General features: G+C 36.7%; 2 protein-coding genes across 2 annotated transcripts; one reads left to right on the forward strand and one right to left on the reverse strand.

Annotated features, from left to right (window-relative positions):
- Positions 1–5,140: 5,140 nt before the first annotated feature.
- Positions 5,141–13,405, reverse strand: dcp2 (decapping mRNA 2). The gene is made up of 11 exons (XM_067398399.1): positions 13,062–13,405; positions 11,187–11,338; positions 9,712–9,839; positions 9,525–9,623; positions 9,274–9,426; positions 9,058–9,170; positions 8,873–8,968; positions 7,892–8,024; positions 6,810–6,890; positions 6,668–6,719; positions 5,141–6,256 (listed from the first exon to the last, which is right to left on the reverse strand). Exons 1-11 carry the CDS (start codon positions 13,112–13,114, stop codon positions 6,117–6,119), a joined length of 1,200 nt encoding a protein of 399 aa, XP_067254500.1. The 5' UTR covers positions 13,115–13,405; the 3' UTR covers positions 5,141–6,116.
- Positions 13,406–13,695: 290 nt separating this feature from the next.
- Positions 13,696–19,435, forward strand: reep5 (receptor accessory protein 5). The gene is made up of 5 exons (XM_067398400.1): positions 13,696–13,964; positions 14,147–14,240; positions 17,341–17,479; positions 18,546–18,714; positions 18,928–19,435. Exons 1-5 carry the CDS (start codon positions 13,847–13,849, stop codon positions 18,975–18,977), a joined length of 570 nt encoding a protein of 189 aa, XP_067254501.1. The 5' UTR covers positions 13,696–13,846; the 3' UTR covers positions 18,978–19,435.
- Positions 19,436–19,768: the final 333 nt, after the last annotated feature.

Genomic DNA, 19,768 nt, shown 5'->3' on the forward strand with positions numbered 1-19,768 from the left:
TTTTATTATGTTAGAATCTCATGCTCACAGATGACGTAGTCGTTGAGCGCCCTCAGGCGACTGTTGATTGCATTTGAATGAATAAGCTAACTATAGATGATTAACGAATATTTTTAAGTTGCTGTTTTCATACTTCTATAATATTTTTCAGTCAATATTAGATTACAGAAAGAACTATGAGTTTCATTTTTGTAGGTTTCAAAGTAACTTGAACGTAAAGTAATTAGTAATCTGATTACTTTTTAAATTCAGTAATCAGTAATGTAATCAAATTACAATTTTAATGTAGTAATTTGTAATTTGTAGTGGATTACTTTTTTTGAGTAACTTACCCAACACTGGTAAGTAGCTTTTTCGGGTTTTTGTACTTTTTTGAGAACAAATTTTTTTAAATCTGTAATTGTACTTGTACGTAAGTACAAATTAAGCTAAGTAATCTACTTTGATACTAGTACAATCACATTCCAATACTGAGTACGGCAACAGTTTGAATAGTCAAACCTTTGATCGACATATCAGTTAGCCAATAAAGAAATCCGATCAAAAGGACCAATGAAAACCCTGTTATTTTACCAGAGGCGCGTTCTCTTCTCATTCCCTCATCTGACCGACCGACAGCTAGTTTGAAACACACACGCCTCCACCTGCTGTCACTCTCATGTTTCAGTTACAGAGCCTGAATGTCAGCGCGAGATTGCAGGTCAGTTTCATTACAATATAAATATATGTTTCAGAATTGGGCATTTGTATGGTTTGTCTGTCTAACTGCATCACTACATTGCACAGACATTACAGGTCAGTTCTTTTTATCTAAATAAACAACATATTATATGGCTCTTAAAGGGTTAGTTCAACCAAAAATGAAATTTCTGTCATTAATTACTCCCCCACACACGTAAGACCTTCATTCATCTACAGAACACAAATTAAGATATATTTGATGTATTGTATTAGAAGAAGTTAGAAATTCCAGTATTGTGACCACTAATTCTTGCACTTTGTAAATAAGGTCAAAATGCTTTGTTTAAAGTAGTTATTTTCTACTTCGATCTATGATTTGATTGAATATGTTTTGATAATTCATTAGACCTAAATACCGGCTAAAAAGTAATTTGTAATTTTAGTACTTTGAGTATTTTGAGAAGAGTAATTTGTACTTTTACTCAAGTACTTTTTTTGACACCAGTACTTTTACTTGTACTTGAGTATTATTTCATCAATGTAACAGTATTTGTACTTAAATACAAATTTTCAGTACTCTTTCCATCACTGGCCATCGAGCCCCTCAAAGTAGATATTCATGGTCCGATATTACAATAGCTTTATAATCACATGATTCCACTGACGGGATAAGTCTGTTATCTATTAAAAAACAATCAATGCGTGTAAATGTTTGAAAAGAAAGAAAATGCTTTACCACATGAATTTAAAAAACACCAAGGGTCAGAATCAGCCAGTTTCTCCATACAAGACTGAATCACACGAGCAGATTTTGAGGGAGAATTATGCTTGAGAGAAGACGATCAAGGTCAATAAACATCTAAATAACTTGTCGTCATCCAAATTAGGGACGTAATGTTAACCAACAGAAGTGCAGTATTACCAATTCTCCCTGAGACAAATCTATGAGGGGCCGTATTGGCCATAATTATTGACAAGCATTAGCCTGACTTCGTCATACTCATATTCTAGGCAGAATGTGAGTCTGATACTGCTCCATTGCATTTGAATTATGGGGTGTGTCTTAACCGAACCAGTAAAAAAAAAAAAAAACTCTGCACTCAATTGGATAGACCTACAACCAATCAGAGCAACGCAGTAAGTGACGTATGTTGAACTTGTACTTAAACTTTTGCCGAATCCCGTTGGAAGGACGGCAAACACATCTTTCCCATCGACAAATGCCTTGATTGCGGTTCTTTGTTCGTCTTTTAAAATTAATGCGCTGTCGATTTCTTTTATTACAGACGTGATAGCGGAATCTAAACATCTTACTTCTCCAGCTGCGGTCATCGTTGGTGAAAACCAATTCAACCCAAGTGCTCTTTGATGACGTGGGTGGTTACGTAATCTCAGATAGCCTGTCCATCATCGATTAAAGCCCGCCCTGGCAATTTGATTGGCTCGGCCTTCTGGGAGCCGAGCATAATTAAGGTGCGTTCACGTGGCCTCGTAATTCCTGTAGTTACGAGATTCTAGCTTGTAAAAAGCGTTCACGTCCTCGTAGAGCTCGTAATTACAGCTTGTAAGCTGGGAGTTTTCTGAAAGCTCCCAGATATACCACGTGGCCGCTGTACCACCTGACAGCTGTAGATTCATTTAGTCGTTGACAGTGCTGCCATGGAAACGCATAATTCCCAGTTCAAGGACCAAAAGGACGTGAACAGCTCCGAATATAACGTCACGTGTTGTCATTTCAAGATTCCGGTAAATACGAGGTGACGTGAACGCAGCTTTACTCCACAATGGATCGAGTCCAGACCGAACTTCCCGTCCAAAAAATTTTGTGGGCGGGGTTCGGGCTGGCACCCAGGCTAGACAAGCATCTTAAACACTAGTGAAACGAAAAACATTAATCCAAGAGACTCATCTTAAAACTAAAGAACATCAGTTATTAAAAAGAAGATGGGTTTACCAGTCCACATTTCAGGGCAAAACCAAAGGCACAACAATCCTTATACACAAATCAGTGCCCTTTGTATGTTCATATGTTAAAACGGATCCAAATGGCAGATTTGTATGAGTCAAGTCAAGTCAAGTCACCTTTATTTACAATGTAGATTGTGTCAAAGCAGCTGTACATTGATAACTTGTACATTATTTTGGATGCACAGCAGCTCTTAAAGAATAGTGTCAATGCAGGCAGATCAAAGCACATATCAAATGTCGACAGCGGCAAGGAACCCAAACTCCAACAGGTGACATCAGGTGGCAAACAAGTGGCAGATAGGTGTTCAAATGGAGAAAAAAACCTTGGGAGAAACCAGGCTTAGTCAGGGGGCCAGTTCTCCTCTGGTGAACAGTGCTTTGTTACGATTCAGGTAGCTATCATAAGTCCAATAGGATCGCAACATTCAAAGTATTTATTTCAGTTCCATCCAGTTGAGGATCATATTCATCACGCCGGTATGGACGGTTGTTGAGGAGCTGCGCCACTGGTTGTCGTGTTAATGAGACCTTCACAGTGGATGATCTAGTTGACTCAATCTCTGCTGATACTTCAGGGCTGTGTTGTGGTCGTGTCAAGGCGCAGGTCCTTGGTCTCACCTGGATACGGCCCGAATCCGGTTGACTACGGTAAACCTCGGGATAAACAGAAAGACTAATATTATGCCATTAATATATGCCATTCTTCTTCTGATGTAACGAGTACATCTGGTGTTATAGGAAGTGTTCTCGGTTCCGGCTGACCTAATTTATGCAGCCTAATAATCCTTTAACGGATTTGAAAATATAAATTGATAATGTGTTATGTGTATGCCAGGTTAAAGAAATGCGTTTTTAGTCTAGATTTAAACTGACAGAGTGTGTCTGCTTCCCGAACAATGCTAGGAAGATTGTTCCAAAGTTTAGGTGCCAAATAGGAGAAGGATCTACGGTTGATTTTGATATTCTAAGTATTATCAGCTGGCCTGAATTCTGAGATCGCAATAAACGTGAAGGACTATAATGCATTAAGAGCTCACTCAGGTACTGGGGAGCTAAACCATTTAGTGCTTTGTAAGTAATTAGCAAGATTTTAAAATCTATACAGTGTTTAACAGGAAGCCAATGCAGTGTTGACAGAACTGGGCTAATATGGTCATACTTCCTAGTTCTAGTAAGAACTCTAGCTGCTGCATTTTGTACATGAGGGGCCATATAGGCCATAATTATTGAAAAGCCTCTTACAAACACTAGTGAAACGAAAAACATTAATCAACCATAGTAAAATTCATTCATACACAATACTGAAAAAGACTAATAAACACTAGTGTAAACATTGATCAACCTTAGTAAAATTCATTCATACGCATTACTGAAAAAGCCTCTTACCAACACTTGTGAAAACATTCATCAACCTCAGTGAAATTCATTTATACACGTTACTGAAATGAGAAAAGTTTTCAATAGATGATGAGAGCTTATTTCACTTGAAAAGGAAACTGTGGCCTCACTTCCATTAAATTTGGCACGTCTCACAAACTCTTTTAGGCAAGGTGGATAGTCGTTACAGTTGTAAAGCCATTCACATCGAAAGTGGGATGAAACAGTGCACTGTTATAGAGCTTGCGCCGCCCGTTCAGTGGCGATACGTGATAGTGAACACTTTCTTTTTTCATCTTTTCTCATTTTAGTAATGCACATAAATGAATTTTACTAAGGTTGATGAATGTTTTCACTAGTGTTTATAAGTCTTTTTCAGTGATGCGTATGAATGAATTTCCCTATGGTTGATTGTTTTTCATTTCACTAGTGTTTATAAAAGGCTTTTCAATAATTATGTCCTATACGGCCTCTCATAGCAATGAGGTTCATTCTTGTGTGTTACGTAGCACGTCTGAGACTCCGCAAGAACAAATGGTCATTTGTTTTTGCACATCATGCATATACGGTTGAGCTTGTTTATGTTTGCTGATCTTTATTTATGTGAATAACTGCCTAATTTCAATCTGTTCATCATATAAAGCAATCATGTCACTTCAGAAAAGTTGGACTAATCCACTCAATCCATATGGTTGTAATTTCTTTATGAACATTTTGAAGCAACAAAGCGGTAATTGCATAGACTGTCAATGGAGGAACAGAAAGCTCTGATTTCATCAAAAAGATCGCCATTTGTGTTTCGAAGATGAACAAAAGTCTTACGGGTTTTGAGTGACATGGGTGAGAAAATGATGACATTTATTGGGAGAAGGGACTAACACTTTACTGTACTGACGTATGTATATATTTTATAACTCCTAATATTTCATGCGCCATAAACAATATACTATATAATGCATACTCACAGATGAGCCTACTTAAAAAAAAAATAAAAAATCTGATTATGGTAGAAATAAGTATTACTGACAAAAATAATCCTTGCTTCATTTGTTGAAAAAGGAATATTTTTCTGAATGTGGAAAGGCAAAACAGACCATCACTCTTTAAGAAAGTGTCTTTATTTACCAAAAAATGAGAAGGAAAAAAACTAAACAAAAAAAAACAATACAGACCATGGATATTGTGGTTAACAAATCATGTTGCATAATTGTAAAGCGACTTACCACAAATGTCAGTGCCATTTCATAGAGAAAATATTTATATTGTATTGTAAACATGGGGGGTGGGGAAAACCTGGGAAGTAGTTAAAGCATAATAAAAATACAAATGAACAGAAAACAAAAGGCTCCATGGCACAGAAAACAAAACAACAGAAGATATCATTTCAGGGAAACATGGACGAAATGTGATTTATCAAAAAGCAAAATCCAATACGTATCAATGTCAAGCCAAGCAGACATTTACTGACTGGACTTGATAAAGTATATAGTGCTTGAATGGTTTTTTTACTGCTTTTGCACAGGTAGAAACGTCAACCCTATCTGTACAGTACCAGTCATGTGACATTCTAAAAGCAAGTTTTCTGAGCAGCTTCTTATACTTGCAAGGTTGTAAGTTTAACACAGCAAAAACAGCAAACAACAAATACTGAGATGACTTCAGCCATAAAAATTCAACACACAGCTGGACCGATTATTATTGTAACATTTGTTCACAATGAAACAAGAGTACAATTTGGACTTCAGGGGCTCTGAACCAAAGTACTGATAAGTGTGTTTTAGACAAACCATTTTCTTAACAGATCACTTAGATCAAGTTTACCAAGAACAACTTCTTTATTGACAAGAAGTTTAATGCCCCCATGATTGGGCACAAGTTTTCGGATAAAATATTAAGTCTACAAAGAAATCAAGCTAACAGCATTCCAGATCCAGATAAATAGGAACTGACCATTTGTGTGTAAAAAGGAATATTTTGATTATTCTTTAATCTTGGTCCAACACACAATGCCTCTCCAATAACAGGTTTACAGGGCAGAAGATTCATTTGTAGATCCAAAGCAAATTCTTTTAAAAACCAGAGACAGAACTTCAGGACTCAAAGCAAGATTTCATGATGGCCTCTCTGTCGAATTTGAAGCTGAGAAAGGATCGTGAGGAAAGGATGTATTCATATTCTTCATAACACAATTCTTCCTGTCCATTATAGCCACAGACATCAACAGCTGCATCTGGGAAAACAATTGACGTTTGACAGTCAGATTAATGCAACTTTTTTGTACTATTTGATGAATAAACTAAAGGTGCATCACATTAGCAAAATTTCTTTGTCAAAGAGACCAAGTGTAGTGAAGTAGCTTTCTGTTGGACAACATGGTGAATCCATGTGACTAACTTGAACTCATTATGAAATCTGCATTGGGGAAATCATTCTACTGAAATGTTTGGATTTCACCCGCCGATGGTAAATGTGACCACCGCTTTACTCTCATGCATAACAAAATCTTCAAACATTCATAAGCTCTGATTACATATGGGATATTTTGCTTTTGATGAAATACAATTCATTTGATTTAGCAATATAACAACACCATAAACCTAATCCCTATTGCATCACTGTTTTTAAAAGCTTATTAAAATACCTGTGTCAAAGTTATCCTGTAGTCGTCTTGGCTGAAGTTTCTTGTCATCTTTCTGTAAGACAGTATATTGTTACACAACTATAACTGTTACTCTTATGTACAGAAATAGTAAGTGCAACCATAGCAACATGGAAAAACTCGCCTGCTGCTGACTGACACCATTAGCTTGTTTTTTCAGGGTTGGAGACTCTTGGTGTTTCTTGCCATTGCCTTTCACATGATTCTGCAATGAAATACCAGAATCAATCTCTGAATCAGCAATAAACAGACTGATGAGTCTGTCTGTGCTGCTGTCAGCATCTGATCACATCAGCTCACTGAGTCTGACACACAACAGACAGTATTAGGTCAACCATCTTAGAAGAAAATAAACTGTGAAACAGAGCAGCTTATCTGAGCTGTACATTTGTGCTGTGCTTTAGTGTGCTTTTACGGGAAGAGTGCATCCACAACAGTGTTACACCTTCATGACTAGCAAAGCAAAATTCTCTTGTACATTTACAGCCCTTTGTTTTATGCAATTGTAAGTTGTATAATTATGTTTATTTTGTGACCCTGGAGCACAAAACCAGAAATTGAGATTTATACAAGCTGAATAAATAAGCTTTCCATTTATGTATGGTTTGTTAGGGGTCCTTTAGTGGCTCTGCCCTCTCCCATCAGTAGTTTTATATTCCTCCATAATTTTTAATTTGATTAAGCTTTATGCAATGCTTCATGGGATTGTAGTTCTGTCCTTCACTAAAGCAGTTAAGTACACAGTCTTGTACCTTTGTATGTTTGTCCAATTTTCAAAATATTTTGCTTCAAATCAATTTGTAATGTTGTGATTGTCCTTGTAGCTGGCTGGCTTGGTTCATGGCTTATAACTCTTTAACGAAAACTTTTTTTAAATCTCTATGGGAAAAATGAAAAAAAAAAAAAAAGAACTTCCGGAACCAGAGCCGTAAATATATTTGTGCAGCTTTTAGTGGGCAGAAATGCTTGAAGTTAATTAGACATCAGAGTGATTAAAAAAAAAAAAAAAAAAAAAAAAAAAAACTATGAGAAAATTAAGAGAGTGATGTGTTATATTATATATATATATAATATATAATATATATATATATATATATATATATATATATATATATATATATATATATATATATATATTAAAGCTATTAAAAGTGCAATAGCATTTTTTATTTATGTACATGATTTTTTTATGAAGTGAACACCTACCTTGGGTTTAAGCATGTCTGCTAACTCACTCTGTAAGGTTTGTCCAAAGGTTTTCTGTTGTTTCTGCTTTGACCAGCTGTCACCTGACACTGGAGATGCTTCCACCAACATCTGAGATCTTCTTGGCTTTGAGCTGAGCAGAGGAGCAAAAACAAAAATTAGTCCATGTCATCATTTCAACAATCATCTGACTGCTCAATTTAACAGCATGCAGTAACATCAAGTCAAGTCACCTTTATTTCTATAGCACTTCATATAATACAGATTGTTTTTAAAGCAGCTTTACAGTGATAAGCAGGAAAATAATGATCAATGATGGAAACAGTTCAATTCTGCTGTAAAGCATCTCTAAAAAGATGATATTCAGTTGAAATCATTTTAGTGTTTATTCAGTTCTGTTCAATAACTGTGTTAAGAACATCAATTATGAAATGAGTTCAATTAATCTATAACGCAGCTCTGGAGAAAATCAATGATGTCATCGTCCAGCTCAATACTAATTACATCTTCAACAGTGTAACTGGATTACTAATTACTCATACAATACAAGGATAGACATGAAACTACTCTTAAAGCAGGACTCTTTTTAATTACAGTAATTACTTAGTAATGCATTATACCCAACGCAGATCATAATGCATATTGCATACATAGTTGATTATTTTCATATCAAGTCAGTAGGCTTTCTGAACGGCTATTCAGTCTTAAGGAACCCCACATAATAAGCCTTCAGTAGGTTATCTATTCAACAAATAAATAAGTAAAATTACAATAAATAGGCTGCTGTCTCGTATTTGATGATTGTGTGCCTCTTTAAATGCACAGCCACTAACATATTAAACTGATTAGTCGTTTTTGGACAACTAGTCGATCAGTCCACCCTACTATAGTGGGTAGGCAGCATAACTCTAATGCACTATTAGCTCTTCATGCAAAATATAAAATATTTGCAGACATTAAATATAGCAAGAATAATCGCACCGGAATGGTTTGCATGGTGTGCTGCCATTGGACGCAAAATCCTCATCACTGCTTGTTGACTCTCCTTTGTGTTTGGCAATCCACTCTCTAAGCTGCCTGTAGACGAGCACATCACACCTCAGTTATACACTTCAGTCAAACAAAAACACTTTAGATGTTCATTAATGATGTAATAGAAGATGTACCTCATAAACGGAATAGCCATAAAAAACTTGTTAGGAGCCAGTCCGAGCTTGGATTTAGGGGTCATATCGTTCCTGTGGCAAGGCAGTTTATCCACCGGGAACCATTCAATGTTCTATCAGGAATCAACAGAGCAGAGAAATTCAATGGATGCTTTGTACAATCAAACAAATGTGCTTGTATACAGGCAAAAGAAAAGCATCCAAATGTATATACACCCTTATTTCTTTTCTGGTCTTGGGGTTAAACTTGGTGTCTTTAGGAACTCCCGGTATAATGTACAATCGAGCCAGTTGATCTGAAATTCTCTGCTCAATATATGTCTTTTTGCAGATACGATCTCGGATATCAAAGCCCGTCTCCTCTAAAACCTGCATAGAAAACAGAACATTAACATAGTTTTCATTACACTGACTTCTAAATTTATCAAATCAACATTTTTATTTTCATAGTCAGGAAAACGGCATACTTCTCTCACAGCGCAGTCATGGAAAGCCTCATCTTCATTGACTTTCCCTTTAGGAAAACCCCAGCCAGACTTGGCCAGATAACCCTGGACCATCAACACCTTCAGGTACAAATACAGCTTCAATAAGCAACCGTCTTTCAAAGTCACATAGCATAGATCATGATGCTTCTAGCAGCTGTGTACTTACATTGTCAAGTGTTTCATCTAGAATAATGGCACCAAATGTAGGCACACCCATCTTATACTCTTTCCACTGCTCTAAAACCTTCTGAACATCCTCTCCATGGGGCAGCAGGAATGGACAGTGATTAAAAAGTGACCATAATGTTAAGGAGACACACAGAGAGAAACAAACCGTGTCATCTAAAAAACCTGTATGACATTCCCAAAATGTGGACTACTCAGTAAATACTCAATGACATTTAATATTTTGGATTTTTATCACTATTTATGTTTGTCTTTTTTCACTAATTATCTCTCTCTAATTGTTGTCTTATTTAGACACTTTTTTGGCATGGGAGATGAAAGGGAATTTTTTTATGACACTTTTTATTTCTTCGAGGTGGTTGTGCATTTTGTCTTGCCCTAAACTCAATTTTAGATACTTTAAAGACTTTCTTAATAAAATTAAAAGTCTTCTGATAAGTCCATTGAGGTACAGCAGGATTTGAATCCAGATAGCAGAGGACACATTTCTCACATATATACTCACTTATAAACAGGACAGACCTGAGGATCCTAGATTAAAAACTCCAGTCGACTTGACTTGGTAAGAGACTTAGACCAACAAGATCATGTGTTCTGTCAACTGTTTGCTTTGTTTTTCTGAATTGTGCAGCACTCTGGGTCCACTTCTATTGCTTTTACATGAGCTACAAATGTATTTGTGTGTTGGGATTTGTGGATCTCCAGTGTGATATTCTGCTCAAAGAAATGTGTAATACAGCCACTCTGTGTTCATTCATGAGGCAGCTTGTGCCGTTTGGTGCGAGCAATTATTTAATCACACAAGTTTGTTTAAACAACAAATCACCACCATTTATAATTATACTCAGACCATTTCAAGTTTTTCTGATGCCTGATAATACTATTTTGCCTTTGATCAAGGCGGCACCTGCTGAATAGTCTCATCAGTTCAAAAAGTCTTCAGAAAATTGTGCATTTAAGTCCGATTCACACATTAAGAACTTTAACTATAAAGAACTATAACAATTAATATATCTGTGTCCACACCAAATGCAAGAAAACAATCTGTTTATTAAGCCACAGTTTTCTCATCTGCCACCTTAAATGAGCCAATTCATTGGGTCCTGCAAGTTGATTCTGATTGGCTGTCAATGTTTTTTTTGTTCATCAATTATTTCACTGATATCACTCCTCTCTATCATTATCGTTATTGCAGTGGTGTGGACTTCCCTATTCTCGTGGTATTAGAACAACTGTTAAACTACTATTTAATTATTGTCTATGTTGTGAACAGGCCTAGTCTGGTTAATGATGGGGATTGTTCATTTAGTCTTTCTGCAGTGCCAAAAACCGGGCCTACCCCCTTTCCAAGGCTACTGACCACTCAAAACCAAAACTCAGTCAAACTCAGTACTCTCTCTGGCCCAAGTACACTTTCATTAGGAATATTAATTAAAAAAAATCTCTTTAGGATATCAGCCTTGGCAAAGTCTCTTATCCCACACTGAGGTAATCCTGGTGAATTCTGTAGGCAGAAGTCCAGGTAAAACCAATGGGCAAGCTCAATCTGGAAGCAAACTCTGATGGCATTGTCCCTCTCCTCGCTGGGGATGTGAAGAATGAAGCGACTACAAGACAGAAAACAACATCATACGCACAGAAAATACTGAAAACATGAAGCCCACATCATGAGTCAACAACAGCACATTTAATAACGATATATGTTCATTTCAATGGACTAATTGCACTAAGCTTTGTGACATACTTCCAATTTTAAATAATGAGGCATGCTACTTTTCTGAAGAACTCAAACATCTAACAGATCTAAGAAAAAGATTAAAAGTCACTATGAAATCAAAATGGACTTGTTTATGGAATACTGCAGCATTTATTATAAATGATTTATGTGCACACATTTTCTTTCATATGCTCATCTTGAATCTTAATAACTTTCCCTCCCTCTTGCAGCAAAATATTTTCTTATCTCTGATGATGTGTTTACTGGCACGAGGGCAGGACAACCTGTCGCTCACATGAGATCCACCAATGGCAAACCACAACCATCCAATCAATTGAGTATGAGGTCTCTGCAGAACAAAAGTGGGCGTTTTTGAATTTGTGGGTGTTTTCAAACTGGTGGATGTTTATATATCATGCAATGAAAATTATCCCATTCACCTCGTCCCCACCCCTAAAACCCTACCCACACTCTGACGTGGGCAAATCAGGTAACGCTCTCAAAACACCTCTCTGTTTATGGCCTCGCCCATCAATCATTAATGTCCTGCAGAGACCTGTACTTGAATCAATTCCTAATGGACAAAATCAAGCCCCGCTCTACATTTGTTCTTGTTCCAGAAGATATTTCACGCAGATATAACGTTATGTCACAATATAGGGAACAAAAGACTATGGCAACTTCTACGTCATGCCGACTTTAAAAAGTAATAATAATCTGCACTCTCATGATCTACCTTAGGGGGTAATAATTTGGCAGGGGTCAGAATTCAGCACAATATCAGCATATGATCAGCTAAGGACAATGGAAACAGATGGAAAACCTGATTTCCCATCATTCAATATGACTACACAATTAATAACAATAATAATCATAATAATTACTATTAATCAAATAGTAATTAATCAAATATTTAGTTTGTTTATAATGCTGTAACAGGTGTTGTGCCGAATTCCTAATCCCGACAAATTATTACCCCCCTAGTATAGGTAGGTTTAGGATTAGGTGTGGTGGAGGGTTTAGGATTAGGTGTGGTGGAGGGGTTAGGATTAGGTAATCAGGTAGCGACTTCAATGAGGGGGTAATAATTTGGCAGGGAGTCGAAATTCGGCACAATACCGGAAACGCGGTTGTACCAAGTAGAACACGGAAGTAGTTCTACGTAGTTAGTGAATTGACCATTTAGTTCAAAATGTTAGAAAATATCAGCAACAATAGCTATTAGCATCCTCTTCATCAGACGGTTGACTTTAGAATTTGATGTTGCTCCCCACCTTTGGAGTCAAAATACCACCGACTTGGCACGCGTCCAAAGCTGCAGCATCTGACTGGTAACGCGCATGTGAAACACAAATATGCTGCAGACTCAGAACGCGGCGCGCCAAAGATGGACAAAACTACAGCGGGCTCGGGAGGTGTCTACGACACCCCAAACGCTGCTTATGACAGCATTGTAATAGGTTTTGCAACACAGCCTTTATAAATACAACTAATCAGCTAAGTCCATTATCTAGATTTACGAATTAGTCGACCAAATAAATAAGTAAGTGCATATTAAACGTATAGGTGCTTTTAAACACACAGGCAGGTGTGAATATATGTTCTCGGTTTACCTGCAAAGGTCATCCAGTAAGCCGTTGGGAATCTCCCCTCTTTTTGTCTCCATGTTAAGGGTAAAAACATCCCGAACAAGCAAAACTAGTGCGTTAAAAAACAGCGCAAAGCTAGTACACTTGCGTGCTTCGCATTTATAATATGTGGCTAAATAGCATGGTTTTGTACTATTCAAACACTAACGATAAAAAGCAAGAAGTGTTGTGAATTTGTAACGACGACACTGATGCTAACATGCTAACTAGCTAAAAATATGAACAACACTCGAAATCAGGCGGGACCAGAAGCGCGTGAACTCTTCGCCGGAAACTCTTGACCAATCACAATCACTCTCTACATGATGAGCATCATCAAGAAGCCAATCACAGTGAAGTTTACAGAGCGATTAAGCAGTTTGTCTGATTGGTGGTCTGTTTGAAGAAGATTGTATTACAAAGATCATGCTATGTGGTTATAACATTAAACACCTTATCAAAATTGTAATAAAGGATAACTTCGATGTATTCGACCTTTCGTGCAGTCAGTGCCACCACGAATAGATATATACTACACGTATTTTTAGTGTAACGTTAATACTTAATTTTAAATGTTAAATAGTGAAAAGCCGTTCTTTCGCACTGCTGTCATTTTACACCGTTACGAAGGGTGTGGTCGCGGAAGTGCCGCCGTGACGTCACACCCTCAGCGTGCAAAGTCACACTGAACTGAGAGCAGCAGGAGTTAAGCTGCTGTTCATGATTTATATTTGATACTATAATTAAGCAGTCATAAATACAGACAAATCATGGCGTTCGCGCTAAAAGAACGTTTCGACAAGTTCCTTAACGAGAAGAATGTCATGACGGACGTGTTGGCGAAGATAGAGGCGAAGACTGGAGTGAGCAGGTCCTACATCGCGTATGGTGAGTAAACCAGAAACACATGTATGCTCGTAATGTCGGACACATTAGACCAGGGGAAAACAACCGCTTTACCAGTTTAATCTGTCGCTTTAATGCTGTTTAACCAATAACCTTTTCACATAAGGTAATAGATCAAAACATTGACAGATGATAGTAGGCTGATGTTGTCTTTTGTCTTGCAGCTCTCATCGCGTTCATTGCAGTTTATCTGGTGATCGGATACGGCGCTTCTCTTCTTTGTAATCTCATTGGATTCGTCTATCCTGCGTACATATCGTGAGTTAAAACAGTAATTGATCTTTCTGTTCATCCTGGCATCACACGGAAGGTGATTGCGTCATCAAAGCGGTTACGGGGCACTGACGTCATCACAGCAGTTGTCGTCGGCGCGCATCTAGTACGCAGCAGGAAGTGTACACCGAAAATCACATAACGTTAAACATTTTCAAAACCTTAATTTTTTCAAATGATTATTGTCGAATATCTGATTACATTGTTGTGATATATCTTTATGCACATCTTTACTCGATTAAATCAATGGGATGTGTGAATAAGTCTGTTCTACTCACTTTGGTCCATAAACTCAAAAAATATAACTATATTTGATTAACCAAATAATTTAAACAGACGTCTTACAGTGACCAAAAAGGAGTAAGCAGAAGCTATTGCTTATCAGGCCTATACTCACAATGTCAAGTTTTATATTAATTCAGTCTCTCATTAAGTATTTTAGTGTCTGTCCATCCAATAAACATCTCAACCAACAGAATATGGCTATTCAACAATGTATTATCACCAGCTCCTGTCATTCAACAAAATGTAAATTTAATATAATAACAAATGTAATATATTTCCATGTCTGATTCACTGATCAAATGTAGGCTAAACGTATGTAGGGGGAAAACAAATCATGTTAAGGAATGTATAAATGAGCTGAAATTTATGGTAGTTTATTTTCTCTTGCAACTTAATTTCTATTATATAAAAGCAATATCACACTCACAATATGTTGTTCTGAATATCAGCATGGCTGAAATTTTTAAGCTTATAAAGAGGTCATAAAACTAATCCATATGAATCAAGCAGCTTAATCAAAGTCTTCTAAAGAGACAAGATCATTATATGATGAACAGATTTAATTAGGCTTTTACTGAGATATAAACGTTGGTCAGCGGCAGCGCACATGCGTAAAGCACATCAAATATGGTCAAGGGAAGCTCCAGTGTGGTTTGTCCTGGTGTGTCAGGCATGCACGGTTTCTTTCACTGGTTATCTCACAAAACAAAATGCTTTTCAGGGTGATTCAAGAACGTAAACATTTCAAAGAATAGAACTTTCAATCCATTAAACATGCCGTTATGAATGTAATTGTAAACCGGATTATGAAAATGAGTTTGAATTCAGAATCTTGTATTATCATCAAGTGCAGATCGGCAGTTTAGGGTTGAGCATGCCAAACCACAGAAGCCCTCGTGACTCCTGTGTCTCGGTTCTGCTGCTCACTTGAACTCTTACTCAGTGAAGCCTACTGTATCATATTCGACACGCAAATCTCTCTAAATGATCAACATAAAACTTTGCTGGAAAACCTGTTTTACTTAATCTACTACATGCCTTCTGTTGTGTCATTGATAGTTTATCATTTTTTAGCAAGTAAAAGTCTTTTAGTAATTGTACAAATGCCCACCTTCATCTCGTTGTTCACGTGTCTTTTTGATGTGAAATCTTTACTGATTTTTATCAAGTAAACATAAGAATAACTTTTATATTTTTAGTGGTATTTCAAGATGAATATTTTCTGGGTCAAAGCAGCTTATGTTTACTTGATTATCATATATATTTTTTAGAAACATTGTGTTCAAATGTATCAAACATAATTCTTGCCTTTTTGAGGAAGGTTTATTTGTTCATCTCTCAGTCATTGTATTTAATTTGCATTATATGTTTTAAAAATACAGAGCCTTGATCATAAAACTAAGCATTTACATATCATCTTACAAAGATATTATTGGTGGATGTAGAGTGGCGACCGATATGTGCATTTTATGTAAGTAATTATACTGTTATAAAGATCTCATTGATTTACATTATAAACATCAGAAATTTATCTTTTTTCAATGCTTTTTCAAGCATTTTGCTTAGTTTGTTCCACTGAATATTTTCCCCTCCTCGAGTTTGAGCTCCTTATACTCACTATGTCATTCTACACTGCCACACACCATCAATTAGGGTTAGAAGAACTGTTGCCAAACATATATATTATGCTAGAAACATAATAATCACTGCAATTATGGTCCAATCATGGACTCTTAAAGGATTAGTTCACCCAAAAATGAAAATTCTGTCATTAATTACTCACCCTCATGTCGTTCCACAACCATGAGACCGTTGTTAATGTTCGGAACACAAATTAAGATATTTTTGATAAAATCCAGTGGCTCAGTGAGGCCTGCATTGCCATCAAGATAATTAATACTTTCAGATGCCCAGAAAGCTACTAAAGACCTATTTAAAACAGTTCATGTGACTACAGTGGTTCAACCTTAATGTTATGAAGCGATGAGAATACTTTTTGTGCGCCAAAAAAACAAAATAACGACTTTATTTTATGTCATAAGCGTTTTGAAATGTCAATAGTTCACCACTGGGGGGCGTGACTTTGCAGTTTGAAACACTACAAACCACTGATTCAAAACAAAAGATTTGTAAAGCTTCAAAGCTTCGTGGACTAGATATTGTTAAATAAAGTCGTTATTTTGTTTTCTTGGTGCATAAAAAGTATTGTCATCGCTTCATAACATTAAGGTTGAACCACTGTAGTCACATGAACTGTTTTAAATATGTCATTTGTAACTTTCTGGGCATCTGACAGGCCTCACTGAGCCATCGGATTTTATCAAAAAATATCTTAATTTGTGTTCTGAAGATGAACAAAGGTCTTACTGGTGTTGAACGACACGGGGGTGAGTAATTAATGACAGAATTTTCATTTTTGGGTGAACTAACCCTTTTGCCTATTTAAATCCAAACAGCGGCTTTTCTTTGTTGTGCTGCAGCGTACATTAGCTATAAAAGCATGTCACTTTATGATAAACTATTTTTTTGTCTAAAGGTTCTGTAAACTGTTCCATTTAAAACCAGATTATTATTTCATATGTCAGACTTTAATACAGGGTTAAAATATTAGTTATCAGTTTCACTGGTCTTCTCATAAAACTAAGACAGAGAAGCAACTATCTGAAGCTCTAAATGATCAAATTCTTTATCTTCTGTCTGTTATCTAATATTAGTAAATCTCAAATGAAAAGCAGCTTGTAGAGGAAGCACACTACATGTGCGCATGTCCGATTGTGTGTGACTCTTCATGTATTTGCAGAATCAAAGCCATCGAGAGTGCAACCAAAGACGACGACACCAAATGGCTGACCTACTGGGTGGTTTATGGTGTGTTCAGCGTCGCCGAGTTCTTCGCTGACATCTTCCTCTCCTGGTTCCCATTCTACTTTTTGGGAAAGGTATTGGACAGCACATGATGTTATTGTTAGCTACAATTCATTTATTTTTTTGTAATAAGAACATGTTGTAGTCCTGTCACATCAGTTGTTGATTTAGTTTGCTAATTATCATTTTGGGCAGATATCTGCTGGGCTTTTGTACAGTAACATACTGACAACACTGTTAAAGTTTGCATGAAATGGAAGATGGCGACCAACTTTACAGCCATATTTGATTTCATGCCAACTTTAATTTTAATAATTTAATACATTTCTGTGCTAGACGTGCACATTCATGAGACTCCAACTCATCTTAAAAAAGCATAAAGCAAAACTAAGAAACTAATTTTGACTGTCATCTGACAACCAGAGTTCCGGTCCGGTGATGTTCAACTCAATGAAAAGAAAGTACACGGATACTTTTTTGGGGGTTTTAGGCATTGTATTTCATGTCATGTTTTTATCAAGAGTCTCATGAGGTCGGTCAGCCCAGGGCCAGTATGAAAAGACACAAAGAGTGAAATGTTTGATTCATGTTAAAGGACACTGAATACAAGGAAAGCCTAAACAAAAGCACAACGCCTCCCAAAGTCTCCTTTAACTGGCTAAGGTGCTGTTTACACAGGACACACTCCTGCAGACCAAACGGCAAGATGGAGTCCAGTGGACACTGAAAGCAGGCGTTGCTGTAATTTTTACAAATCTAAAAATTAAAATTAAAATTACACTGAAGATACAAAAAAGTATTGTTTCTAGACCAAGTGGTGCAAAGCTTATAATAAGAGAATAAGTAATCATGAAGTTATAAGAGGAAAGGAAGTTTTTGAATTGGTTGTTGGTGTTGGACTGAGTTTATAGATTCCAGACTTGTCAAATTTGATCATTTCCCTATTAACAGTTCACAAACACTAAGATATCTTACTATGTAAGATAGATGTACAAACATAAAAACATCTGTGTGAATGGACAGTGGACAAAACCATGAATAAATATTTTTGTATTAAAGTCTTGTAATAGTGCTTAGTGTTTGATTTCTAATGTGGAATAGAACGTAATGGCGTTTTGTTTTTTTTGTGTGTGTCTCTAGTGTGCCTTCTTGGTTTGGTGCATGGCTCCCACTCCATCAAATGGTTCTGTTCTGCTCTACACAAGAATCATTCGCCCCTTCTTCTTAAAGAATGAAGCCAAGATTGACAATGTGATGAAAGACATCCAGGATAAAGCAACAGAGGCTGCAGATAAGTTTAAAGATGAAGGTGAAAACCAGTTGCATTTCATATCTTTGCCAGTTGTTTGCTTCTGATTTGAGGAATAGCAATCAGATGCTTTCAGATTACATCATAAATGATCTTCCCTAACGCATTTCATCAGTGATTTGATTAATATGTCCAAGAATGACTAGCAGGTTTTCGTTAGAAAGCAGTTATGCACGGATTGGTAATCCAGTCTTTTTTTCTTTTTTCTTGCAGCCAAGAAAGCTACTGCCAACCTTATATTTGAGGAGAAGAAGAACTACTAAAAACAGCCATTTCACCTGCTTCTTATCCTACAGGATGACACTTGCCTGAATAAATGTTGCCTTTATATGCTCTTATTTTTGAAAACTGGAAGTGGGCTGATTATTGTTACTGTCTTTATACTGTGGCAGCCATATTAGATGGTATCAGACAGCTCCAGAGCTGACAATCCCAAGTTGTTTATGCAGGTAAGGCATATATCATGTTAGAGAAATCGAGTGACGCTCACCCTGCAATGCTTCAGTCTCAGTAAACATCCTTATCTTTCCTGTAGATGTCCTTGGCTTCTATTAATAGGTCATCCAATAGGTTTCTTGCATCTTATGGTCATTTAATATATTCATTCTAAGATGTATTTATGTGATAAGATTTGTTGAAAATGCCTATTTTGAGAATATCAGTGGAACTGTAAGCATATGAATTATGCATTTGACATCAAATAAACTATTGAAATCCACAATTGATTGACGTGATTCTTAAATTCCTTTTCTTCCTCTTGAAAGCATGTAGTTTTTGGTTTGTGCGTGTAAATTGGTGTCATCAGAAACCTCACTGTGCACATACAGCATAACATCTGGAGGCATGCATCTAGTGTGAGGGCAGAAGACGCTACTCAAGTTTAAAAGCGAATAGTTGTTCAGAGCAGAGCCTGCAGATGTCACAACTCCATGCTGTTCACATGCATCAAACAGGTGGGTTCAGGGTCACCTGTATGACCTGCTTCTTCGGGGGAGATTCTGAAATGTGCACAACCATGGACAATTTACTATCCCATGAGGCCATGACAGGATTT

Source organism: Chanodichthys erythropterus, chromosome 10 (genome assembly GCF_024489055.1).
Source record: "Chanodichthys erythropterus isolate Z2021 chromosome 10, ASM2448905v1, whole genome shotgun sequence".
Classification (NCBI taxonomy): Eukaryota; Metazoa; Chordata; class Actinopteri; order Cypriniformes; family Xenocyprididae; genus Chanodichthys; species Chanodichthys erythropterus.